The sequence below is a fragment of the Hypanus sabinus genome, chromosome 30 (assembly GCF_030144855.1).
Source record: "Hypanus sabinus isolate sHypSab1 chromosome 30, sHypSab1.hap1, whole genome shotgun sequence".
Taxonomy (NCBI): domain Eukaryota; kingdom Metazoa; phylum Chordata; class Chondrichthyes; order Myliobatiformes; family Dasyatidae; genus Hypanus; species Hypanus sabinus.
This window is the reverse complement of record NC_082735.1, coordinates 28,790,869-28,811,902: the sequence shown is the minus strand read 5'-3', so window position 1 is coordinate 28,811,902 and position 21,034 is coordinate 28,790,869. Positions and strand designations below refer to the sequence as shown.

Sequence of the window (21,034 nt, the reverse complement as noted above, 5' to 3'; positions counted from 1 at the left end):
CAGCATTTTGAGCGTGATGTTGAAGATTTCCAGAATCTGAGAATCCCCTTATCCCTTTATAACTTGTCACTAGGCTATTATAGTACAAATTATTCATATACAGGAGGGCGTCACGTGGTTATTGACATTCAGAAGGCAGATTGCCGCAGTTATTTTGTTCCATGAACATTGAGTTCCTGCACAAAGCACTTCATGTAATTTTAGTGTATTTTATTAAATGGCTGAACATTCCGGTAGATACGATATGGTAAGTGCTGGAGCTTCTTTTGGCGTGAGCGACGACAGTAGGTCACATGATCGGATAGCGTAGTGTTAGCAAAACGCTTTACAGTACCAGCAACCCGGGTTCCATTTCCACCGCTGCCTGTGAGGAGTTCGTACGTTCTCCCCGTGGGTTTCCTCCGGCTGCTCCGGTTTACTCCCACAGTCCAAAGACCTACCGGCTACTAGGTTAGGATCATTGTAAATCGTGCGTTAGATCGGGGGCGGCGCGTCTCGAAGGGTTGAATCTCAATAAGTCACATTAGACATTCACTGAATTATTTTTTGCTCGGAATGATGTGATAATATACTGAGCGCCACGTATTTATAGCAAGTTTTTGTTTAGCTTGAGAGATAGTTATCCTCATTTTAGCTATCTGGATATCTTATTAGTTAAAACTCGTGACATAATAATTCTTCTCACGGGATCCTCTTTATCTGGAGCTTAAACTTGCCCTGACTAAAACGGAGGGCCTGCAAACACCTGAGAGGTTGCTAAGGGCTGGAAGTAGCAAAACTGATATCAAGGACGTTTCGCTGATTTGCGGGAAGGGTTCGGTTTAATTCTCAGCTACACACCGGATAATTAATTTGTTCATATACGCAATGGGCCCATGATACTCACGTTTGTTTTGTAAATTAATATCTCTGTCAATGTAATTAATATTGTGTTCGGGTTCAGAGGAGGCGTTTAATTTTAAACAAGCAAGTGTTCATGCTTAAGGTTCTCAATCCATCCATTAATCAGTCAGACACCTGATAAAGGAAGCTGGGATTTCATTCGCATGACAATCTTTTTCAGCGTGTGGTTTATCAACTGTGTTGCTGCTACGGTAATACCGTGTCTGTGTAATGTAACCTGGGTGAGCCGTGGAATACTTGGACAATTCCCGGCTCAGTATGATGCCAATTTGTTATGTCGTAACGGTGGGGAAAATACCCATAACTCGCCAACAAGATGCAGATTAAAACAATGTATCTCAACGTTTGTTTTATTGTTAAATTTCTCGAAGCGTTCCTTCGTAGAATGGAATCCGGAACCCAGATTAAATGTGAGCTCAACGCTCATTCTTGGCCAGACCCCCACAAAAACTGAAAAGAGTGTATTTGGTCAATTATTGATGAATTGTCAGCCCAGGTTGGAGATAGCGTTTGCGACCTGATCCACGTTTGGACAGGTTAATCCTCTCGTTCAATGCACGTTCCTGGCATTCTTTAAAAATATATGCAAATCAGGCGGTGGTGGACTTTCCACTTTGACCCTACTCCCTGCGACATGAAAGCATTATCAGAAAACATAAGAAATGATTCCGTGCCCTGTCCAGGCCTCGCTCCGCCAACTGGAGCCGGTGAAATGAGCGTCAAGTCCTCTGAAGGAAAACATTGGCTCCATCCTGCTTCTCTTATTCAGACCGAAAAGCGCCCAGGTGGAACCAGCCACCAAATACAGTAGCAAGACTTGGCAACCCTTAGAGCAGGGAGTAAACTGGAGAGACAGTAAAGGCAAGTCAGTTTTATAATAAGCCGGATTTGGTAGCCGCAGTACTGCAAGGGATATTTAACCTGTTGGTAAATTGCACAGACAAGGGGAAAAAACTGGAAAATAAACAACGCTTTCTCCTCCTGTGAGAAATATGTAACTGAGATGTTTAATGTGAAAATAAACAAGCGTCAAACAGAAATAGATCCAAACGTGATCTAATTACTGAGCTTACACATTCCGTTGCAATATGGCCGACAATTTTTCCCCTTTTCCTGTAATTTACTCGCTCTTGCCTTATAGAACATAACCGCGTTCTTCCACGCCTTTGCATCGCAAGTAGTGATCAGACCGCAAGCAAATAATACACTGGGCAGAAACAGCGACATTCAACGGGTTTCTGCTTCTGAATTCACTCCTAGGTCAATTATACTAACCAGTCTTCTCGGTCAGTTATTTCTATTCAGCCCACCTTGGAATAACAACCCCCCCCCCCCCACCCCCACCTCAGCCTGCGATAGAACAGTACACGCCCTTCGTGAGGTCAGCCATTTAAAGGCAGAAAACTAACAAAGGCCACCGTGTATTATTAAAGTCTAACAGATAGTCTTAATAGCTTTACTTATTAAGCAATAGTCAATATTAAGGTATTTTGGCTTGACTGTCAGATAGGTTAAATGATTTACGAACGTGACCAAAGGTTCAATCTGCCATTGTTCTGTAAATACGTTCGGTACAATTTAAAATGGTTCTTGAACCAAGGCGATCTGTAGTGCTAAAGGTTACTGCGAGCCAGGGAGCCATGGGCAAAGTTTTTTTCTTGGATCTTGCACAATAGCAGGTGCCAATCTTTCCCGCCAGGAGACTGAAATTTCCTGTCTGTAATTAAGTGTTTCGTCTCATTTGGAAAAGGCATTGAATAGAGATTCATTTCATAATGGCTGCCGTTGGTGGATAGTAACGCCGGTTTTTTTTTTCTCTTTCAGTCTGCATCTCGGAGAGAGGGCCTCTCCTGCTCCAACTGTCACACCACTACCACCACCCTGTGGCGGCGCAACGCGGAGGGAGAACCCGTGTGCAACGCCTGCGGGCTCTACATGAAACTCCACGGGGTAAGTGGACAGGGAGAGGCGGAGCACACTTCCCAAACGCATCACGCGGATTCAATACCCACTGACTTGAGGCAACGTCACCTCAGTTGGTTCGGCAAATGTTAATGATAATTTGCACATTGTAATAATTACTGCAGTCAGAAAGGAGGTACAGCAGGAACCTGAAGGCACACACTCAACGTTTTAAGGCAGATTCTTCCCCCTCCGCCATCAGATTTCTGAACGGCAAATGAACCCATGAACACTCGCCATTTTTGGTTATCTAAATTTTAATATACTTATTAGACGATAAGACCATATGATATAGGAACAGAAGTAGGCCATTCAGCCCATCGAGTCTGCTCCGCTATTCAATTATAGGCTGATCCAATTCTACTAGTCATCCCCTTTCCCAGCCTTCTCCCCGTACCCTTTGATGCCCTGGCTAATCACGAACCTATCCATTTCTGCCTTAAATAAACCCAATGACTTGGCCTCGACAGCCGCTCGTGGGAATAATTCCACATATTTACCACCCTCTGACTAAATTAATTTCTCCCTATCTCAGTTCTAAAAGGACATCCTTCAATCCTGAAGTCGTGCCCTCTTGTCCTAGAGTCCCCTACCATGAGAAATAACTTTGCCATATGTAATTTGTTGAGGCCTCTTAACATTCAGGATGTATAAGGAACCCAACACTGTACACACTACTCCGTGTGGTTTCACAAGTGCCTTATACATCACATCTCTGCTCTTACATTCTGTACCTTTAGAAATGAATGCCAACATTGCATTGGCCTTCTTCACAACTGACTCAACATGGAGGTGAAACTTTAGGGTATCTTGCACAAGGACTCCCAAGTCCCTTTGCATTTCTACATTTTGAATTCTCTCCCCATCCAAATAATAGTCTGCCCCTTTATTTCTTCCACTAAAGTGCATGACCATACACTTTCCAACATTGTATTTAATTTGCCACTTCTTTGCCCATTCCCCTAAACTATCTAATTCTCTCTGCGGGCTCTCTGTTTCCTCAACACTACCTGCTCCCCCACCTATCTTTGTATCATCGGCAAATTTAGCCACAAATCCATTAATAGCGTAGACCAAATGGTTGACATATGTCATAAAAAGCAGCGGTCCCAACACCAACCCCTGTGGAACTCCACTGGTAACCGGCAACCAGCCAGAATGGGATCCCTTTATTCCCACTCTCTGTTTTCTGCCGACCAGCCAATGCTCCACCCATGCTAGTAACTTCCCTGTAATTCCATGGGCTCTTATCTTGCTAAGCAGCCTCATGTGTGGCATCTTGGCAAAGGCCTTCTGAAAATCCAAGTACACCACGTCTACTGCACATCCTTTGTCTACCCTGCATATAATTTCCTCACAGAATTGCAATAGGTTTGTCAGGCAGGATTTTCCTTTCAGGAAGCATTATGGTAATGTATTGCACCGTCACTGCTGTCACAACAACAAAAAGTACAAATTTCATGACATGTGTCAGTAATAATAAACCTTATTCTGATCTGACGCCAGAGAACTGACGATGTAAAAAAATGCAGATACTGGAAAACTGAAGATTGGATTAATTGTTGGCTTCGGCTGAGCACAACGGTCGCAACTTCTGAGTCCACTGAAAAATAAAATGTCAGAATTTAAAGCAGAGTTTTGCTACTTTCCATTGTCTCCCAAATCATCATTGCTTAATTTTCTGTACGTGTATTGTCAATGCCCCAAAATAGAAATTCTAATTTCAGTTACATTTTTTCCTTTGGAAGCTCGAATTTTATAGAAATTTAAAAAAAACAAAACCATTATAAAATATTTTGTTTGCCAAATCTCAAGTATCAGTTCTAAAGTCGGGCAGGTGGATGTTGGCAGGGGAAAACACACACACCACACACCATATGAAGATCAATTTCACGGGGACTCAGTTAGTGGCGCCCTTAGGGCCGCGTCATCACCAGAGGCCGGAATTCCACGCTGTAAACTGAACCACAGGCTGAATGGGTGATGCACCATCAATAACTCTCTCTCTGAGACGTAAAGGCGAGATATCGGCTTTTATTGACTGGAAGAAGGAACAAGCAGTGGTTGACCACCATACTACATCCTGGAGACTGAGGGAGGAGCAGTGCCTCCAATCGCCTTTATACCGGGGTCTGCGGGAGGAGCCACAGGAGCAGTCAGCAGGGGACGTGTCCAGACAGGTATATGGAGTTCACATTGGGCAATGAGCTAGCGCGGCAGAGTTGCGCTGCCACCTTCCGTGTGCGTCGTGACGCCCAGATTCTAACCGCCTCCTTCAGACCAGCAGCAATGATCCCAAGGAACTATTGGGAAAAAGAGCAGAGGCATCATACTCCCGGCGCATCGGGCATTGTTTAGCCCTCAATCAACAGTAATGCAAACAAATTATCACGCCGCGGGGGCGTGCGAGGCAAAAATCGTGGATCCGTTTTTCACAAAGTGAGACCACCCTTGAAAACGCCTTTCATTGGTTGCAGGACGCTACAAATGCAGATTTCGTTATTCCGTTAAATCCCATTCTGCTCGGAATTTGAACGAAAAAGAATGGATGTAGTTCAGTTAAGTGTGCGGAGATTAAGGCTGTGCGGTACACAACACCACATGCCACAGAGGATGCCGTTCTTGAACAGTCCTATTTTAGTTCAGCCAGTTATCTCACATGCCAACTCTTCATTTAAAGATAATCATGAGGCGACGCGAATGAGCAATAGCCTATTTAAATTCCAACATTTTCTTTCTAACTGGGCGCAGGGTATTAGTTACTCGACACCACTTGGCATATGAATAACGTTACACTGCGAAGTCGCATTCAGTCATTAGTCTGAAAGGTTTAATGTAATTCGTGAGTGCAGGTCACCCCCACATTGACGTAATGTGATACTTCAATGGTAATGGTGCAAATTACAGCTCTGAGGGAGGCCAACGTCCCACCGTGCCTGGGATCTTAACTTTCCTCATTTTATTTATTACATTATAAACACAGGAGTTACTGCAGATGCTGGAAATACGCACAAAATGGCAGAGGAGCTCAGCAGGCCAGGCAGCATCTATGGACGGGAATAATAAGTCGACGCTTCGGGCTGAGACCCTTCATCAGGACTATTTATATATTTCATACATTTCTTTGATTTGGCCATTTCACTGACTTCTGTTTTGTTTCGCCCGGTAGATACCGCGACCTTTAGCAATGAAAAAAGAGGGTATTCAGACCAGGAAGCGGAAACCAAAGAATGTGAACAAGGACACATCTTCCGCTGGTAAGCAACAGTGGGCAGCGCTGGTAAATTTAACCAGGCAGCTTTTCAGTTAGTCTAAGTCGGCAACAGAAAAGAACGGGATGTATTATTAATGGAATAATGTACACCGGCAAGCCTGACTTTCAATGGGAAATATTTTTTACAACTCTTTGCTCCATGTAAACATTTCCAGCCAACCTACGTCCACGCAGAGAAAAAAAAATATAATTCACATCGCATTCCTAATGATAGAAAGTTTAAAATAATAAGAAGCGGGAAGTTCAAGCGCTGACAAAGAATATGTAACTACGCCAAAGATTAATGGCAGACAGGTGTGTAATGGAAACTTCTCCGAGATGGTTGGGAATGGGCTGGTGCGACACAGAGGACAGCGGTCGCTGGTTGAGGCCGGAGAAACCTGTGGAATTACGTTCCAGTGCGTTATGGGAAATCTCAGCGGCAGGCTGGCATGTTATGAGCAGGGTAACCCTGCGACCCTACTTTGGTCGGATTTCTTTAACCAGGGTCCCTTTACTTCACCGACAAGAGGGTTTCTCTGCCCACCGTTCAGCAGGCGGTGCCAACATTACAGGCACGAGAAAATTTGCTTCGCTTGCTTTCGAACGGCGCTTTTTCTTGTCAGATGCAGGGAGGTGCCCGGCCGGTAACGTTGAATTGGCATTATCCCCTCTCTTTCTGTCATTAAAAATCGGCGGCCTGCTGCCCGAGAATCAGACAGAGGAGCCACGGGCTTATGCTCTTGGGCCGGGTGGAATTGATGGGATTGCTGATTCGGTTGGTGGGAGACATACCGGCCTTGGTGCCTGATAATGGGTGGTTAGTTAGTAAGAGCGTAGGGTTGAGGTTGCCGGGAGATGAGGGAGTGTAGCTTTACCCCGTCCTGCCGCCGACCCGGTGATGCAAACTGCCAAGGGGTTTTGTAACCGGGATCAGGGTGGCAGTCAGTGTCTGACATTGTGTGCAGAATGGAAACATTGCTTACAGTTCTTTTCAGGTTGTTGAGCGCCTTTGCATTGGCATGTCAGATGCAGGGACAACAATAACAACAGACTGTACGACCCGCATAACCTGCATTGTTTTCAATAATGTTTCATTTCGCTGTGAACGTGGATCACTCACCTAGGGCACAACATGCGACGTTTGCTGGGAACTTTGAATATGGTTACATGATGTTTAACTGACACAAATCCGTTATTTCTGTTATATCTTTGTCTCTCAGCTCCCTTTTCAAGTTTGCCATCCACCCCTACTAGTACTTCTGCTGGTGCGTTAGAGCTTATCACACCAAAGACCGAGCCTGGCCTTTACTCACCTGCATGCAGGGCCCAGAGGTTTAACACTCAGGTAAGCCCATAAGTGTGCAGAACCTGATGGATCACCTTTCCATGATCCACCGGGATCTGGGAAAGATGGCTCAGCTGTCTTCTCAAGCATGTGGAAAAGAGCAACGTGTTACAAGAGTTTAGAAGGTAGAGCTAGGTGATATTAACTCCATCCACCGCTTGGTTTCGCCACAACCCAGTCTAGAACCCTAGACTTAGTTCAACATTCTTGTCTATGGCCGGAGTTTCTATCTGTCCGGAGAAGGAGTAGAATTTGCTGCTCCTGAAAGGTGGTGGTCGTGGGGGGTGGTGGGGGTGTACTCAGTGTTGAGCCAAGTTAAAGACCTGCTCCACTGACAACAAAACTGATGAGACAATGCATGAAAATCTGAACAGCACATAGGTGGAGGTCTAGTAACCTTCTTGGTACTTGAAGGAATCTCCCCTGTTCCTTCTCTGTGGCAAATAGTGCAATCAAAGGTGCCTACTTAATTGACTTAGGCTTCTTCCCAATTTTTACCTGACATGTTCCAAGTTCATGCAAAGTTTCTAGAGGTCAGGTTTTAATACAGATCCATATGAGCATTAAAAACTTAACATAAAGTGACACTTCTGATACTCCAAATGATCCACTTCAATGCCTGTCTGTTATTTCCAGGATACTTTAGGGGCAGGTGGCAATTGTCTTCGCTTCAGCATTCCAGCTTTGAAACTGACAAACTCAAGTGAACCAAGCACTAGTAGAGAATCCAAGGAAGGCAAGTCCTACTCCTTCGGCAGCATGGAGATGGTCTGACACCAGCGAGACCACTACCGCCACAAATCTCTCAAAGCTACAATTTCACTGATGGAGTTTGCAACTGAGATTCATTTTTATCTTAAAGGAAAACTGGAAATGATAAAGAAGATAAAAGAATGCCAGGAAGAAAAATCAAATGGAATGCTGGGTCATATCATGTTATAATTTAAAAGAGTGAGTGTTGCAAAAATGATGTCTTATTGCTAAGGCTTAACACTGCCTAAATTCCTTGTAGGTGACCTTGGCGCAATCCTGATCCAACATTATTTGTAATTAAGTGCCTTTTATGGATCACCATTTGCTGTATATCTCTAACTTTCCACTTGAAATGGATATATTTGGAGTGTGCTCCCTGGACAGTTGCACATTTGGAACAGTTTGAACAGATCTTGCCTCTGGTAAAAGTGCGTTTGCATTTCTTTGGGAAATTATTTTTTCTTAATGTAAGTAGTTCTTGTATTATGGATGGTTCAGGCTAATAATAAAATGCAACTTAATAAATTTAGATTGTCTCCTGCAATGTGTGTACTGTATTAATCAAAGTGGCTGAACACAGGGTATTTACCACAAAATGAAAACTGGAGCATTTAATGATATCTTTGAAACTGGCCTTTAAAGATTAATTGCTGGTATTTGCAGGGCCAGGTACGTTCAAAGGACTTGAGATAAAACTATTTATTCTTTTTTTAATAAGATATATTTTCAAACTAATGGCATTCATTGTTACACAAATTATTGAAATATATAAGGGATACCATACACACAATAGCCCATTTCTTGTTTTGCAAGAAAGACTAGTACAATTTGATAAGAGCAGTAGTGAGGTGCAAAAGATGCAAGATGAGACATGATGATCAAATACTCCAACAGAATGAAGGGTAGCATAATAAAGAATTCTTCTAGGGAGTGGCAGGAAGCATAATATTAGATGCATTAAATAATGTGTTTCAAACTATAAGTATATTCAATGTTGAAGACTCCCACAGATTGAACAATGTATATAATGTACACTATAGTTGATAGGTATACATATCTCAGACCATAAGATATAGGAGCAGGATTAGGCCATTTGGCCCATTGAGTCTGCTCTATTTCATCATGGCTGATCCATTTTTCCTCTCAATCCCAATCTCTTGCCTTCCCCTGTATCCCTTCATGCCCAGACCAATCAAGAATTTATCAACCTCTGCCTTAACTATACCTAAAGTCATGGCTTCCATAGCTGCCTATGGCAATGGATTTCACAGATACACTAGTCTCTGGCAAAATAAATTACTCTTTGTCTCCATTCTAAAAGGATGTCCTCTATTTTGAGGCTGTGCCCTCTGGTCTTAGACACTCCCACCATAGGAAACTTTCTTTCCAAATCCACTCTATCACGGATAGGTTTCAATTAGGTCACCCCTCATTCTTCTAAATTTCAGTGAATATAGGCCCAGAGCCATCAATGGCTCTTCACGTGACAAGTCATTTAATCCTGGAATCATTTTTGTGAACCTCCTTTGAACCCTCTCCAGTTTCAGCACATCCTTTCCAAGATAAGGGGCCCAAAACTGCTCCAAGTGAGACCTCACCAGTGCTTTTTAAAGTCTCAACATGACATCCTTACCTATACTATTCCTCCTGAAATGAATGCTAACATTGCATTTGCCTTCCACTACACAAACTAAACCTACAAATTAAACATTAGGGAATCCTGCACAAGGACTCCCAAATCCCCCACCTCAGATTTTTGTATCTTCTCTTCATTTAGAAAATAGTCAAACCTTTAATTTTTCTACCAAAATACATGACCATACACTTACCAACACTGTATTTCATTTGCCTCTTCTTTGCCCATTCCCCCAATCTGTCTAAGTCCTATCGTAGCCTCCCTTTCTTCGAAGAATTCCAACAGATTTGTCAGGCAAGATTTTCTCTTGAGGAAACCATGCTGACTACTCTATTTCACATATATTCCTTTCCACACCTTGTGGCGCATCGGGCAGCACCTTGCCATTTCCTTAGCATTTGTCTGTTTGTCACGAGGCTGAGTTGCTAGCTCGATGTTTAACCCAGCATGGATGGAGAGCATGCAAGGAGCGAACTGGATTTGATCTCGGGACCATTTGCCTCAAAGTTCGGTTCTGATGCCACTACACTATCGGCCAACTATTATTATTATCGATAGGTGGACTGAACATAATTTTACAGATACATGATCTTGATGAAGGAATGTGCTTCAAGATCTCAATGGACACAAAATGTATGGTACACATAAGTTACTCTCTGCATGTAAATGAAAAGCACGTGCAGAAAGTGAAGGCAACATCTAATTTTTAATTGAAATATACTATCTCAGATACATATCTTTCTTTAGGAAGCTAATGTGTGGTGGGAAGGAGGAAGAGGGAAAGGGAAGACAGGGAGAAGGGTAGGATGGAGGGGTGTGGGAGTGTCAGAGAGAGAGGGAGGGAGGGAGAAAGAGAGAAAGAGAAGGAGAGAGAAATATTTGAGGAATGGTATAATGAATTTTTAACAAATATCTCTCTTTGAAGAATGTGTGACTTTTCTTGAATTTACCCTTAAGAGACCCTTAGAAATTCAAATGTTGCATCATTATTTGCACCTTGTGAGTCATTCAATAAACAATGTGATGTTGTCCTTTACATATGGGTAAAATACTTACTTTTAAAGCATGGAATTTCTGAAAACATAAAATGGACACAGCAGCAACTTTGCAACATTTAATAAATGTCCAATTTGTTCTGAACTTCCAGAACTAAACTCCAATAGAATCACAATGAAGGATTTAACATTCACATCTAGTTAAAGATGTGAATTGGATTCATACTAGTCAGAATTTACCCATTCAAGGGTAATTTTTAATAATATGCCTTTATCGCTGCAACCTCTCTGGCACCAACCTCTGCCATTGTAGTGTTGTATAGCTTGTAATTTCTTTTATAAATCCAGAACAGCATTTAACATATCTTGCATTCACTCTGTGGTCATCATTCCCTCTTAAAACCATCTCTGTTTCACTTTTACGAGCCCAGTTGCATTTTTCTAATTACAGGATTCAACCATTAATGCTCAGAAATGGTATGGGATGGGATTATGTCAGAGAATGTCTGGTTTTGGAAAACAGCGTTGGTGAAAACAAGTAATGAAAGCTGAACCTATCAGTAACTTTTGAAGTGTCCCATAAACAGACCCCACCCCAGTCCACAACTTAAATATCATTTCCCCCCAAATCACCAAAAGCTTCCTCCAGCAATTAGGAACAACCAACTATCATCAGAGTTCCATCCAAATGACCAGGATGCCTCCTCAGTTCCACAGCATTCTCTCACTCTCCCATTACACCTATTGTTCTTGCATGCCTCAGCCTTGTGAAACAGGCTTCCTGCTTGAAAGATGATATGTTTATCAATCTGCCTTCCTATACAAAAGAACCCTAGAGAAAGAAAAATTATGATGTTTGGTGGAGGTGGAAACAATAGGGTCTTTCAAGAGACTCCTGGATAGGTACGTGGAACTTAGGAAAATAGAGGGCTATGGGTAACCTCAGGTAATTTCTAAAGTAAGTACATGTTCGGCACAGCTTTGTGCTGTAGGTTTTCTATGTTTTGATTTCATAAGGCAAAAACCTACAGAGAGCCCATGTGGCAAACAGAAGTGTCAGACGTGCCAAGTGTAGTCATTTGCCACACACCACAGAGTTCTTATGAACCTCCAGTTTCTTCTTCCTGTGGTCAATAATCAGCTCTTTGGCTTTATTGATGTCAAGTGAGAGGTTGTTGCTGTGGCAACATTCACCCAGATTTCAAATCTCCTTCCTATATGCCAACTCATCACTACCTTTGATTCCGCCAGCAACAGTGGTGCTGTCATCATTATGTGCCATGTCCTATGATGTGGTCGTGACCATGATTATTCTTGGCAATTTTTTCTACAGAAGTTGTGTGGCATTACCCTTTTCTGGGCAGTCACTTTACAAGACTGGTGACCCCAGACATTATCAATACTCTTCAGAGACTGTTTGCCTGGTGTCAGTGGTTGCACAACCAGAAATTGTGATAAGCTCCACCTGCTCCCATGGACTCACATGACTCTGATCGGGGGTGGGGTGGTAGGCAGATGCCACACTTTGCCCAAGGGTGACCTGCAGGCTAGCGGAGGGAAGGAGCGCTCTACACCCATTTGTGTCATTGGCAAACCTAAATATGGCATTGGAGCTCAGTCATAAGTGTACATTAAGTAGAGCAGGGGCTAAGTACACAGCCTTGTTGTGCACTTTTGGTAATAAACTTACTTTGAGCAGTGGACTTTGAATACAGGCTCCTTGATCACCAATCAGAAGATTTTAACCAATGCTAAAGATCAGCTGAAAGATAACATGGACATTGGCAATGTTTGTAGTAGAATATGGAAAGCAAAGAATCTTGGTCTTGATAAGTGTCATGCGGGATCTGGTGAAGCAATGGACAGTCACCTATCAATGTCCTCTCGAGGCAATAACTCTAACACCAGCTTCCTTCCTATTTCTTATTATATTCAAAATAGTACCAGGGGTAATCACAATGTTTCTTGATGCAGAAAAAGCAGCTGACATCCATTTGGTGATTTTTTAAAAATATTCATATCTGGGATGTGGGTGTCACCAGCTAAGCCAGCATTTATTGCCCATCCTTAGTTGCCCTTGAGAAGGTGGTGATGAGCTGCCTTCTTGAACCGCTGTAGTCACTGAGGTGTAGGTACACCCACAGTGCTGTTTGGAATGCAGTACCATGATTTTGACCCAGCAACAATGAAGGAACGGCGATATGTTTCCAAGTCAGGATGGTGATTTCCAAGTGGTGGTGTTCCCAGGTATCTGCAGTTTTTGTCCTTCTAGATGGTGGTGGTCGTGGGTCTGGAAGGTGCTGCGTTCAGAACTTTGGTGTGTTGTCACAGTGCATCTTGTAGATAGTACCCACTGCTGCAACTGTTCAATGGTGGAGGGATTGGATGCTTGTGGAAGGGGTACCAATCACGTGGGCTGCCTTGTACTGGATGGTGTCAAGCTTCTTGAGTGTTGGTGGAGCAGCACTCATCCAGGCGAGTGGTGAGTATTCCATTACACTCCTGACCTGAGCCTTGATGGTGGACAGGCTTTGAGGAGTCAGGAGTCCTGCAAGTGTGGGTATAAGGTCACTGCATGAGGCTTTGGCATGAGGCCACTTCCGATGACTCATCTGCTGACACTTGTCATTCAGGGCTTATCGATGAAGAAGCACCTACTGTCGGAATGCTCTGATACAGCCCAAGTGTGGAGAGAGAGGCACTGAAGCGAGCTGACGGTTCACTGACTTTAATGAGAACTGTGGCAGAAATTAAAGCAAAAGAAAAAGAATAAACACTAGGCCAAAAGAAACATTAGCTAAAACTCTCAAACTGAAAGTTAATGCCAACACTGTGGCTGGAAGCATGAATACTATTTCTTCATAGCATCCATCAAAACAGTAGTCCTTTTTCCCAGACGATGATGAGGGTAAGCAGGGGTCATAAATGTTGCTGTGATTTTGGTTAACTCTCAACAAGACTGGAATGAAAAGAAAGGAGTTAATTAGAACCATAATGAAACAGTGATGAGCTGGGACATGCATACTTACGAGTGCGATTCCTGAACCTGTGCACAGCCTGTCTACATGGATGAAAGCAGCCCGCAGCAGAGTCCATGGCTGTGACATCTACTTGGAGAGGGTTAGATTCCTTTGGGTCAGCCACAAACAGCAGTGATGGGAGAGAATGGGGAACAATAGCCGGCAAAAGTTGTCCTTCATGGAATTCTCTGCCCACAGTGGTGAATGGGAGCTGGATCATTAGAAGTTTTTGAACTGGAGCTGGATGAATATTTGAGAAATTGGGGAATTGAGAAGTGTGGAGAAGTGATATGAAAGAGTAGTTGAAGTCAGTACAGATCCATTATGATCATGTTAAGTGGTGAAGTAGGTTTGAGGGGCTTCTCCTACTCCTACTTTTTGTACTGTGTTTAAACTAAAGATTCGGGCCTCTTTAGAGAGAAAATATTATGCTGAAAAATCTATGAGTCATGCAAAGAAAAAAATTGATTTTCTGCATACATATCATTATACATGTCTGATTAATGAAGTGCTTAAACAAAGTTAAACACACCAACAGTCCATCACAGGCAAAGCCTCCCATCAGTGAACACATTTACAAGGAGCACAGGAGCTTTAGGACCCACATCACCAGGTTCAGGAACAGTTATTACCCTTCATCCCTCAGGCTGAGACAGTGTGGATAACTTCACTCACCACAACTCTGAACTAACTTCATAGTCTATAGTCTCACTTTCAAGAACTCTACAACTCATGTTCTCTGTATTATTTATTTTTAAACTATTTGTACAATTTGTTCTCATTTGCAGTCTTGCCAGTCTTGAATGTTTGTCAGTCTTTGTTATGTATTCTTTTTCACAATTTTTTACTGTATTTCTTTATTTTCCTGTAAATGCCTGCACAAAGTGAAACTCAAGACAGCATATGGCAAAGTAAGTATTCTTACTTTCATAATTAATTTACTTTAGATTTAGGAACTAGCAATTGAAGTTCAAAAGTTGTAACTTCATAAACAAACACTCAATGTTTAAAGGTGGTTAAAAGGTATTAATTTTGACATCCTCTGTTTACATCTATGATCCACCATTGATGAATGCAGTAAGGTTTTGCCTCTTCTCTTACAGACAATGGACAATAGGTGCAGGAGTAGGCCATTCAGCCCTTTGAGCCAGTACCACCATTCAATGTGATCATGCCTGATCATCCACAATCAGTACCCCGTTCCTGCCTTCTCCCCATATGCCTTGACTCCGCTATCTTTAAGAGCTCTATCTAGCTCTTTCATGAAGGCATCCAGGGAATTGGCCTCCACTGCCTTCTGAGGCAGAGAATTCCACATATCCACCACTCTCTGGGTGAAAAAGTTTTTCCTCAACTCCATTCTAAATGGCTTACCCCTTATTCTTGAACTGTAGCTTCTGGTTCTGGACTCCCCCAACATTGGGAACATGTTTCCTGCCTCTAGCATGTACAATCCCTTAATAATCTTATATGTTTCAATCAGATCCCCCCTCATCCTTCTAGATTTCAGTGTATACAAGCCCAGTCGCTCCAATCTTTCAACATATGACAGTCCCGGCATCCTGGGAATTAACCTCGTGAACCTACGCTGCACTCCCTCAATAGCAAGAATGTCCTTCCTCAAATTTGGAGACCAAAACTGAACATAATACTCCAGGTATGGTCTCACCAGGGTCCTGTACAACTGCAGAAGGACCTCTTTGCTCCTGCACTCAACTCCCCTTGTTATGAAGGCTAACATGCCATTAGCTTTCTTCACTGCCTGCTGTACCTGCATGCCTACTTTCAGTGAGTGATGAACAAGGACACCTAGATCTTGTTGTACTTCCCCTTTTCCTAACTTGACACCACTCAGATAGTAATCTGCCTTCCTGTTCTTGCCACCAAAGTGGATAACCTCACATTTATCCACATTAAACTGCATCTGCCGTACATCTGCCCACTTACCCAACCTGTCCAAGTCACCCTGCATTCTCCTAACATCCTCCTCATATTTCACATTGCCACCCAGCTTTGTGTCATCTGCAAATTTGCTCATGTTACTTTTAATCCCTTCATCTAAATCATTAATGGATATTGTAAATAGCTGCAGTCTCAGCACCGAACCTTGCGGTACCTGCCATTCTGAAAAGGGCCTGTTAACCCCTACTCTTTGTTTCCTGTCTGCCAACCAATTTTCTATCCATGACAGTACCCTACCCCCAATACCATGTGCTCTGAGGATGCTTTAAAGGGATCAGCAGTGGAGTGGCATCATTAGACTGGTCTGCGCAAAAGGCGATACCACCCTCCTGGGTGTGGTGGGAAATACTATTGGGGTGATAAAGGTGGGAGGTGCTCGGTAGCAATGGGGGAAGCTGAGGGATTACAAGTTCAATGTAATGAGCTATTCTGGCTTGAGTGGGGCACTGGAGAGCACTGGGCTCCAAGATTATTAGAGCACCTGAACTGGTTAACTGTGGTTTAATGAATTGACTCTATTTCTTACATCCTTCACATACATGAGGAGTAAAAATCTCTACATTATGGCTCCATCTAAATGTGCAATGTGCAATTTTTAGTAATTGCAATAAATAGTATGTAGAACAGGATAGTCAATAAAGCATAGAAATACATTTGTATCAGCACAAATTAATCAGTCTGGCCTGGTTGAAGAAGCTGTCCTGGACCCAGTTCCGGGAGGGGAGGGCGAGGATACATGGACATTGCCATCATTTAACCATTTGCCTCTGAGCCTTTGTCTCTCACTGTAGGCCTGGCTAATGAGTCACCCTGCGATTCCCCAAGTATTTCCATACACAACTGCACACTTTCCGCCTCCAAGTAAGGCAGTTAAGTAGTTCAGCACAGCAGTGTGGGCCGAAGGGCCCGTACTTTTCTACGTTCTATAATTTATGCTTTATTTCTGCTTTACATCTGAATGCTGCTTATCTGATGCTATGTGCCTGTGATGCAGCTGCAAGAGAGGCTCTCACAATAAGCTCGACCTTGACCGCCTATGTCCCAGCTGCAACGGGATATCCTAACTCATGCGTTCTGCCTGCAGAGCCCCTCTTACATCAGGAGACCGACACAGAGGGCAGCTCACCCAGTGAGTTCTCTCCAGCGTCCCAGAGGAAGAGATCTCTCCTGGCACAAGACCTCCCAGGGCATTCCCGAGTGGATCTTGCCTCCGGTTATATAGTGCCCTATGTAGCCTGTGTGGACGGCACGCAAATGGAAGTTCGTCCCGGTCCCTCAAGAGCATTCTGACTGAGTGCACCTCCGTTAGGTGTGGAAGCGCCAGTGCACAGGATCGGGAAAAGCTGCAGTGGATTATGAACAGCCAGTTCCATCATGAGTTCTAGCCTCCCAACCATCAAGGACATTTTCAAATGGCAGTGCCTCAGGAATCCATCATCTATCACTGGGGATCTTCACCGTCTGGAACATGCTCACTTCGCATCACTGCCATCAGGGAGGAGCCTGCAGACCCACTCTCACCATTTTAGGAACAGCAGATTTCTGAATGGTGCATGAACCCATGCATGACGCCTCACTATCCCTTTACCGGATTATTTATTTATTTGTTGTAATTTATATAATTCCCAGGCACTATGTTGGACATTGCCTCACTCCGCCACAGCCACACGACCGCTGCGGTTTGCAGTTGCTTTCTGCGTCTCCTTCAACCGCGAGAGCCTCGTTCACCTGAGGATCAACGACAGATCGCACACAGGCCCAGCAGAATTGAATTGGAATGATATGGTTTAACGATTAAAGTGAACTCTTTTTTGTCACATGTACATCGAAGCATACAGTAATTTGCATCAGCGATAAGTGCAGTCCGAGGACGTGCTGGGTCAGCCTCCAGTTATGGCCATGCCTCTGGCACCAACAGAGCATGCTCAGAACTCGCTAACCCTAAACCATACATCTTTGGAAAGCGGGAGAAAACCCCTGCACCCGCATTGAAACCCTCACGGTTATGGGGAGCACGTACAAACTCCTTACAGACAGTGGCAGGAACTATCAAAAACTACACTCAAAAGCTTCTAGAGATGTACCATGGAGAACATTCTGACAGCTTCGTCACTGTCTGATGTGGGGGTGGGGGGGGGGCTACTGCACAGGACCAAAAGAAGCTGCAGAGGGTCGTATATTGAATCAGCTCCATCTTGGGTACTAGTCTACAATGTACCCAGGATGTCTTCAAGGAGCGGTGTCTCAGAAAGGCAGCGTTCATCATTAAGGACACCCAGCACCCAGGACATGCCCTTTTCTCACCATTACCATCAGATAGGAGGTGCAGAAGCCCAAAGGCACACACTCAGCAATTCAGGAACAGCTTCTTCCCTTCTGCCATCCGATTCCTAAATGGTCATTGAACCCTTGAACACTAACTCACTTTTTTTAATATACATTATTTCTGATTTTTGCATGACTTTAAATTTATATATATATATACTATAATTGATTTATTTATTATTATTATTATTTTCTTCTATACTATGTATTGCATTGAGCTGCTGTTGCTAAGTTAACAAATTTTACAACACATGCTGGTGATAATAATCCTGATCTTCCAATCGATAGCTGGCATTGTAAAGCATTACACTAACTGCTACGCTATCTGTGTAAGTAATAACATTAACTGAACTTAACGCAAAACCTGTCATTTTGGCGAAATACGTGTTGTTCATTAGACCGCTCATGATGCGGAGGAATGGCGAGATCCCTAGGAAGGGATGGAAGGTTAAACATCGGAATCAGAGCTCCAAGGTAATTCATCCTCTCCGCCACAATGACACAATCTGAGTCCTCTTTAAATAATCGTAGACTGTGGGGAATGTGTGCCAGCCACAATGAACTTGACAAGATTAACCCGAGAACACAAGGGCTTAACAATTCCAGTTAAGATATTGATTAGTGAATACAGATGCTCAAAGCCCTAGAATGATCTACGGCAAGGCGCAGGGCTGATGACAGAGAGAGTAAATTTTATGTCAATTGGAACTACACCAAACTCAATTTATCTTTTCAGAGCACTCATTATAGTCAGACTTTATAAAAACTATATGATCATAAACTTCAAGCCAATAAATTGCAAGCTAAGCTTTGTGTTTATGAAAAGCAATAACTTTTATTCATGACTCCCTGGCTGGTCTATGTCTGTCTATGAGTTCAGATTGTCACATGATATCACTGGACAGTCTGGAAGCTCAAAGTCAAAGTCAAGGTAAAATTTATTATCAAAATATGCACATTCAGTGGCCTCTTTATAAGGTATAGGAGTGGAGCACAGTGTGGTCTTTTGCTGCTGTAGTCTATCCACTTCGAGGTTTGATGAGTTCTGGTGTACTTCTGCACACCACTGTTGTATTGTGTGGTTATTTGTGTTAACATTGCATTCTTATCAACGTGAACCAGCCTGGCCATTCTCTGCTGACCCTTCTTATTAACAAGAACGGCCCACAGAACTGCCACTCACAGGATGTATTTTTTTTTATTTCTGAGCATCATTTTCTGTAAACTCTGGAGACTGAGGTGCATGAAAATCCCAGGAGATCAGCAGTTTCTGAGATACTCAAGCCACCCTGTCTGGCACCAACAATCATTCCACGATCAAATTCATTTTGATCACACATCTTCCGCATGCTGATGTCTGGTCTGAACAACAAATGGACCTCATGACCATGTCCTCATGCTCTTATGCATTGACTTGCTGCCACATGATTGGCTGATTAGATATTTGCATTAACAAGCAGGTGTATAGGTGTACTTAAAATGCCCACTGATTATACACATGGGCAATAATCTCCACTTTGACTTAAATAGTCAAGCTTTAGAAGGATATAGTTCTGGTGCGAGTAAGTGGTCACTAGTAGTTCCCACAATCTCAGTTACTATATTTGCACTGGTGATTGAATCCATGACAGTGCTGATACAATCATGTCAAGACTCTGAAGAGATTGAAACAGCAGGAACAGAACACAGGATTTCCCTTGTTAGAGATTAGGTCACCATGGAATCAATAAGAGCACAGCAATTGGCTGTTGCAATACTGTATTAAATAACAGCATATTTAAAGTGTTGACTTTAGGAATTACATTGTGTTTTTTGTGCCTCTGCAGATGGATTATGGAGTATTATCCATCCCTATTCTCTGCCAGCATTTCATCAGAATATATTTATTTTAGCTAAGTAATCATTATAAGATATGAATACAATATCAGTGTTTATCAGTCCAAATTGCAACATCTGAGCCACAGTGCGAAAGCAACAAGTACATTATAATACACAAATTTATTTCATTATGCAAATTTAATTAATTAAACTCAACAAACTGCATAATTTACTTAGATTACACATTTTGGGCTGAGAACACCTTTGTTTGATGAACACAATTTGCAGTATACGTCATGACTCTCAAAATTGCACCTTACCAGCATTGACATCAGTATTATCAAAAACATGCATGTTTGATGAAAAAAAATTGGAGAATATTCACTCTGTGAGCTAATAGGAACAATAAACCTCAAGGTGCACCAATAAAGAGAAATCATGCAGCCGCTAGTATTATAAAGTTTTAACATACATATATATATATACATACACACATACAAACACACACAGTTTCATTTACTGCAAGCTATTTGGGGTATTTTTCAGTGTTTGAATTGAAAACTCGTTCTTTCAATCGAGATGAGTGCATTTTTATTACGTTTGGATAAAAAAAAGTGGAAGTGCTCTCCATCTTATCATGACAATTAACTTTAATTTACAGTTTAAGACTGGTCAAATCAACTACGCCACTCTCTTTGACCAGCCTACACATCGGACACAGATCAGATTTTTCCTTTCTTATTCAGTGGAAGTCATTAACTAAGATTATTCCTCCTCCCACATTGACAGTTTACAAGAAATCCCTCTTAAATAAATCTCAAACTTCAATGGTCTTCTCACCAACAGTTCCAAAAACTGAGCATTCAATCTTTGCACGCATTAATTCAGTCGCTCTCCTGAAAGACTCTGCCATTATCAGGAACTGCACAAACAGATGATAATGACAGGACCTCCTGTCAGTGCTGGCGTCTTAAACTTGAATGGCAAAACCCTGCCTTGTTGATTTGGTCGGTGACTGTGAAGCCGATGTTATTTTTTCTGGCACCGCTCGTCCACCAG

General features: G+C 42.8%; 1 protein-coding gene across 1 annotated transcript in view; it reads left to right on the top strand.

Moving 5' to 3' along the window:
* The window catches only part of LOC132383495 (transcription factor GATA-4-like), a 28,805-nt gene extending 20,057 nt beyond the window's left edge, over positions 1 to 8,748 (top strand). The window contains exons 3-6 of the mRNA XM_059954517.1: positions 2,728 to 2,853; positions 6,035 to 6,122; positions 7,342 to 7,466; positions 8,103 to 8,748. Coding sequence (XP_059810500.1) covers positions 2,728 to 2,853; positions 6,035 to 6,122; positions 7,342 to 7,466; positions 8,103 to 8,240 — 477 coding nt within the window. The 3' untranslated portion in view covers positions 8,241 to 8,748. The remainder of the gene's footprint in view (positions 1 to 2,727; positions 2,854 to 6,034; positions 6,123 to 7,341; positions 7,467 to 8,102) is intronic.
* The last annotated feature ends 12,286 nt before the right edge of the window (positions 8,749 to 21,034 follow it).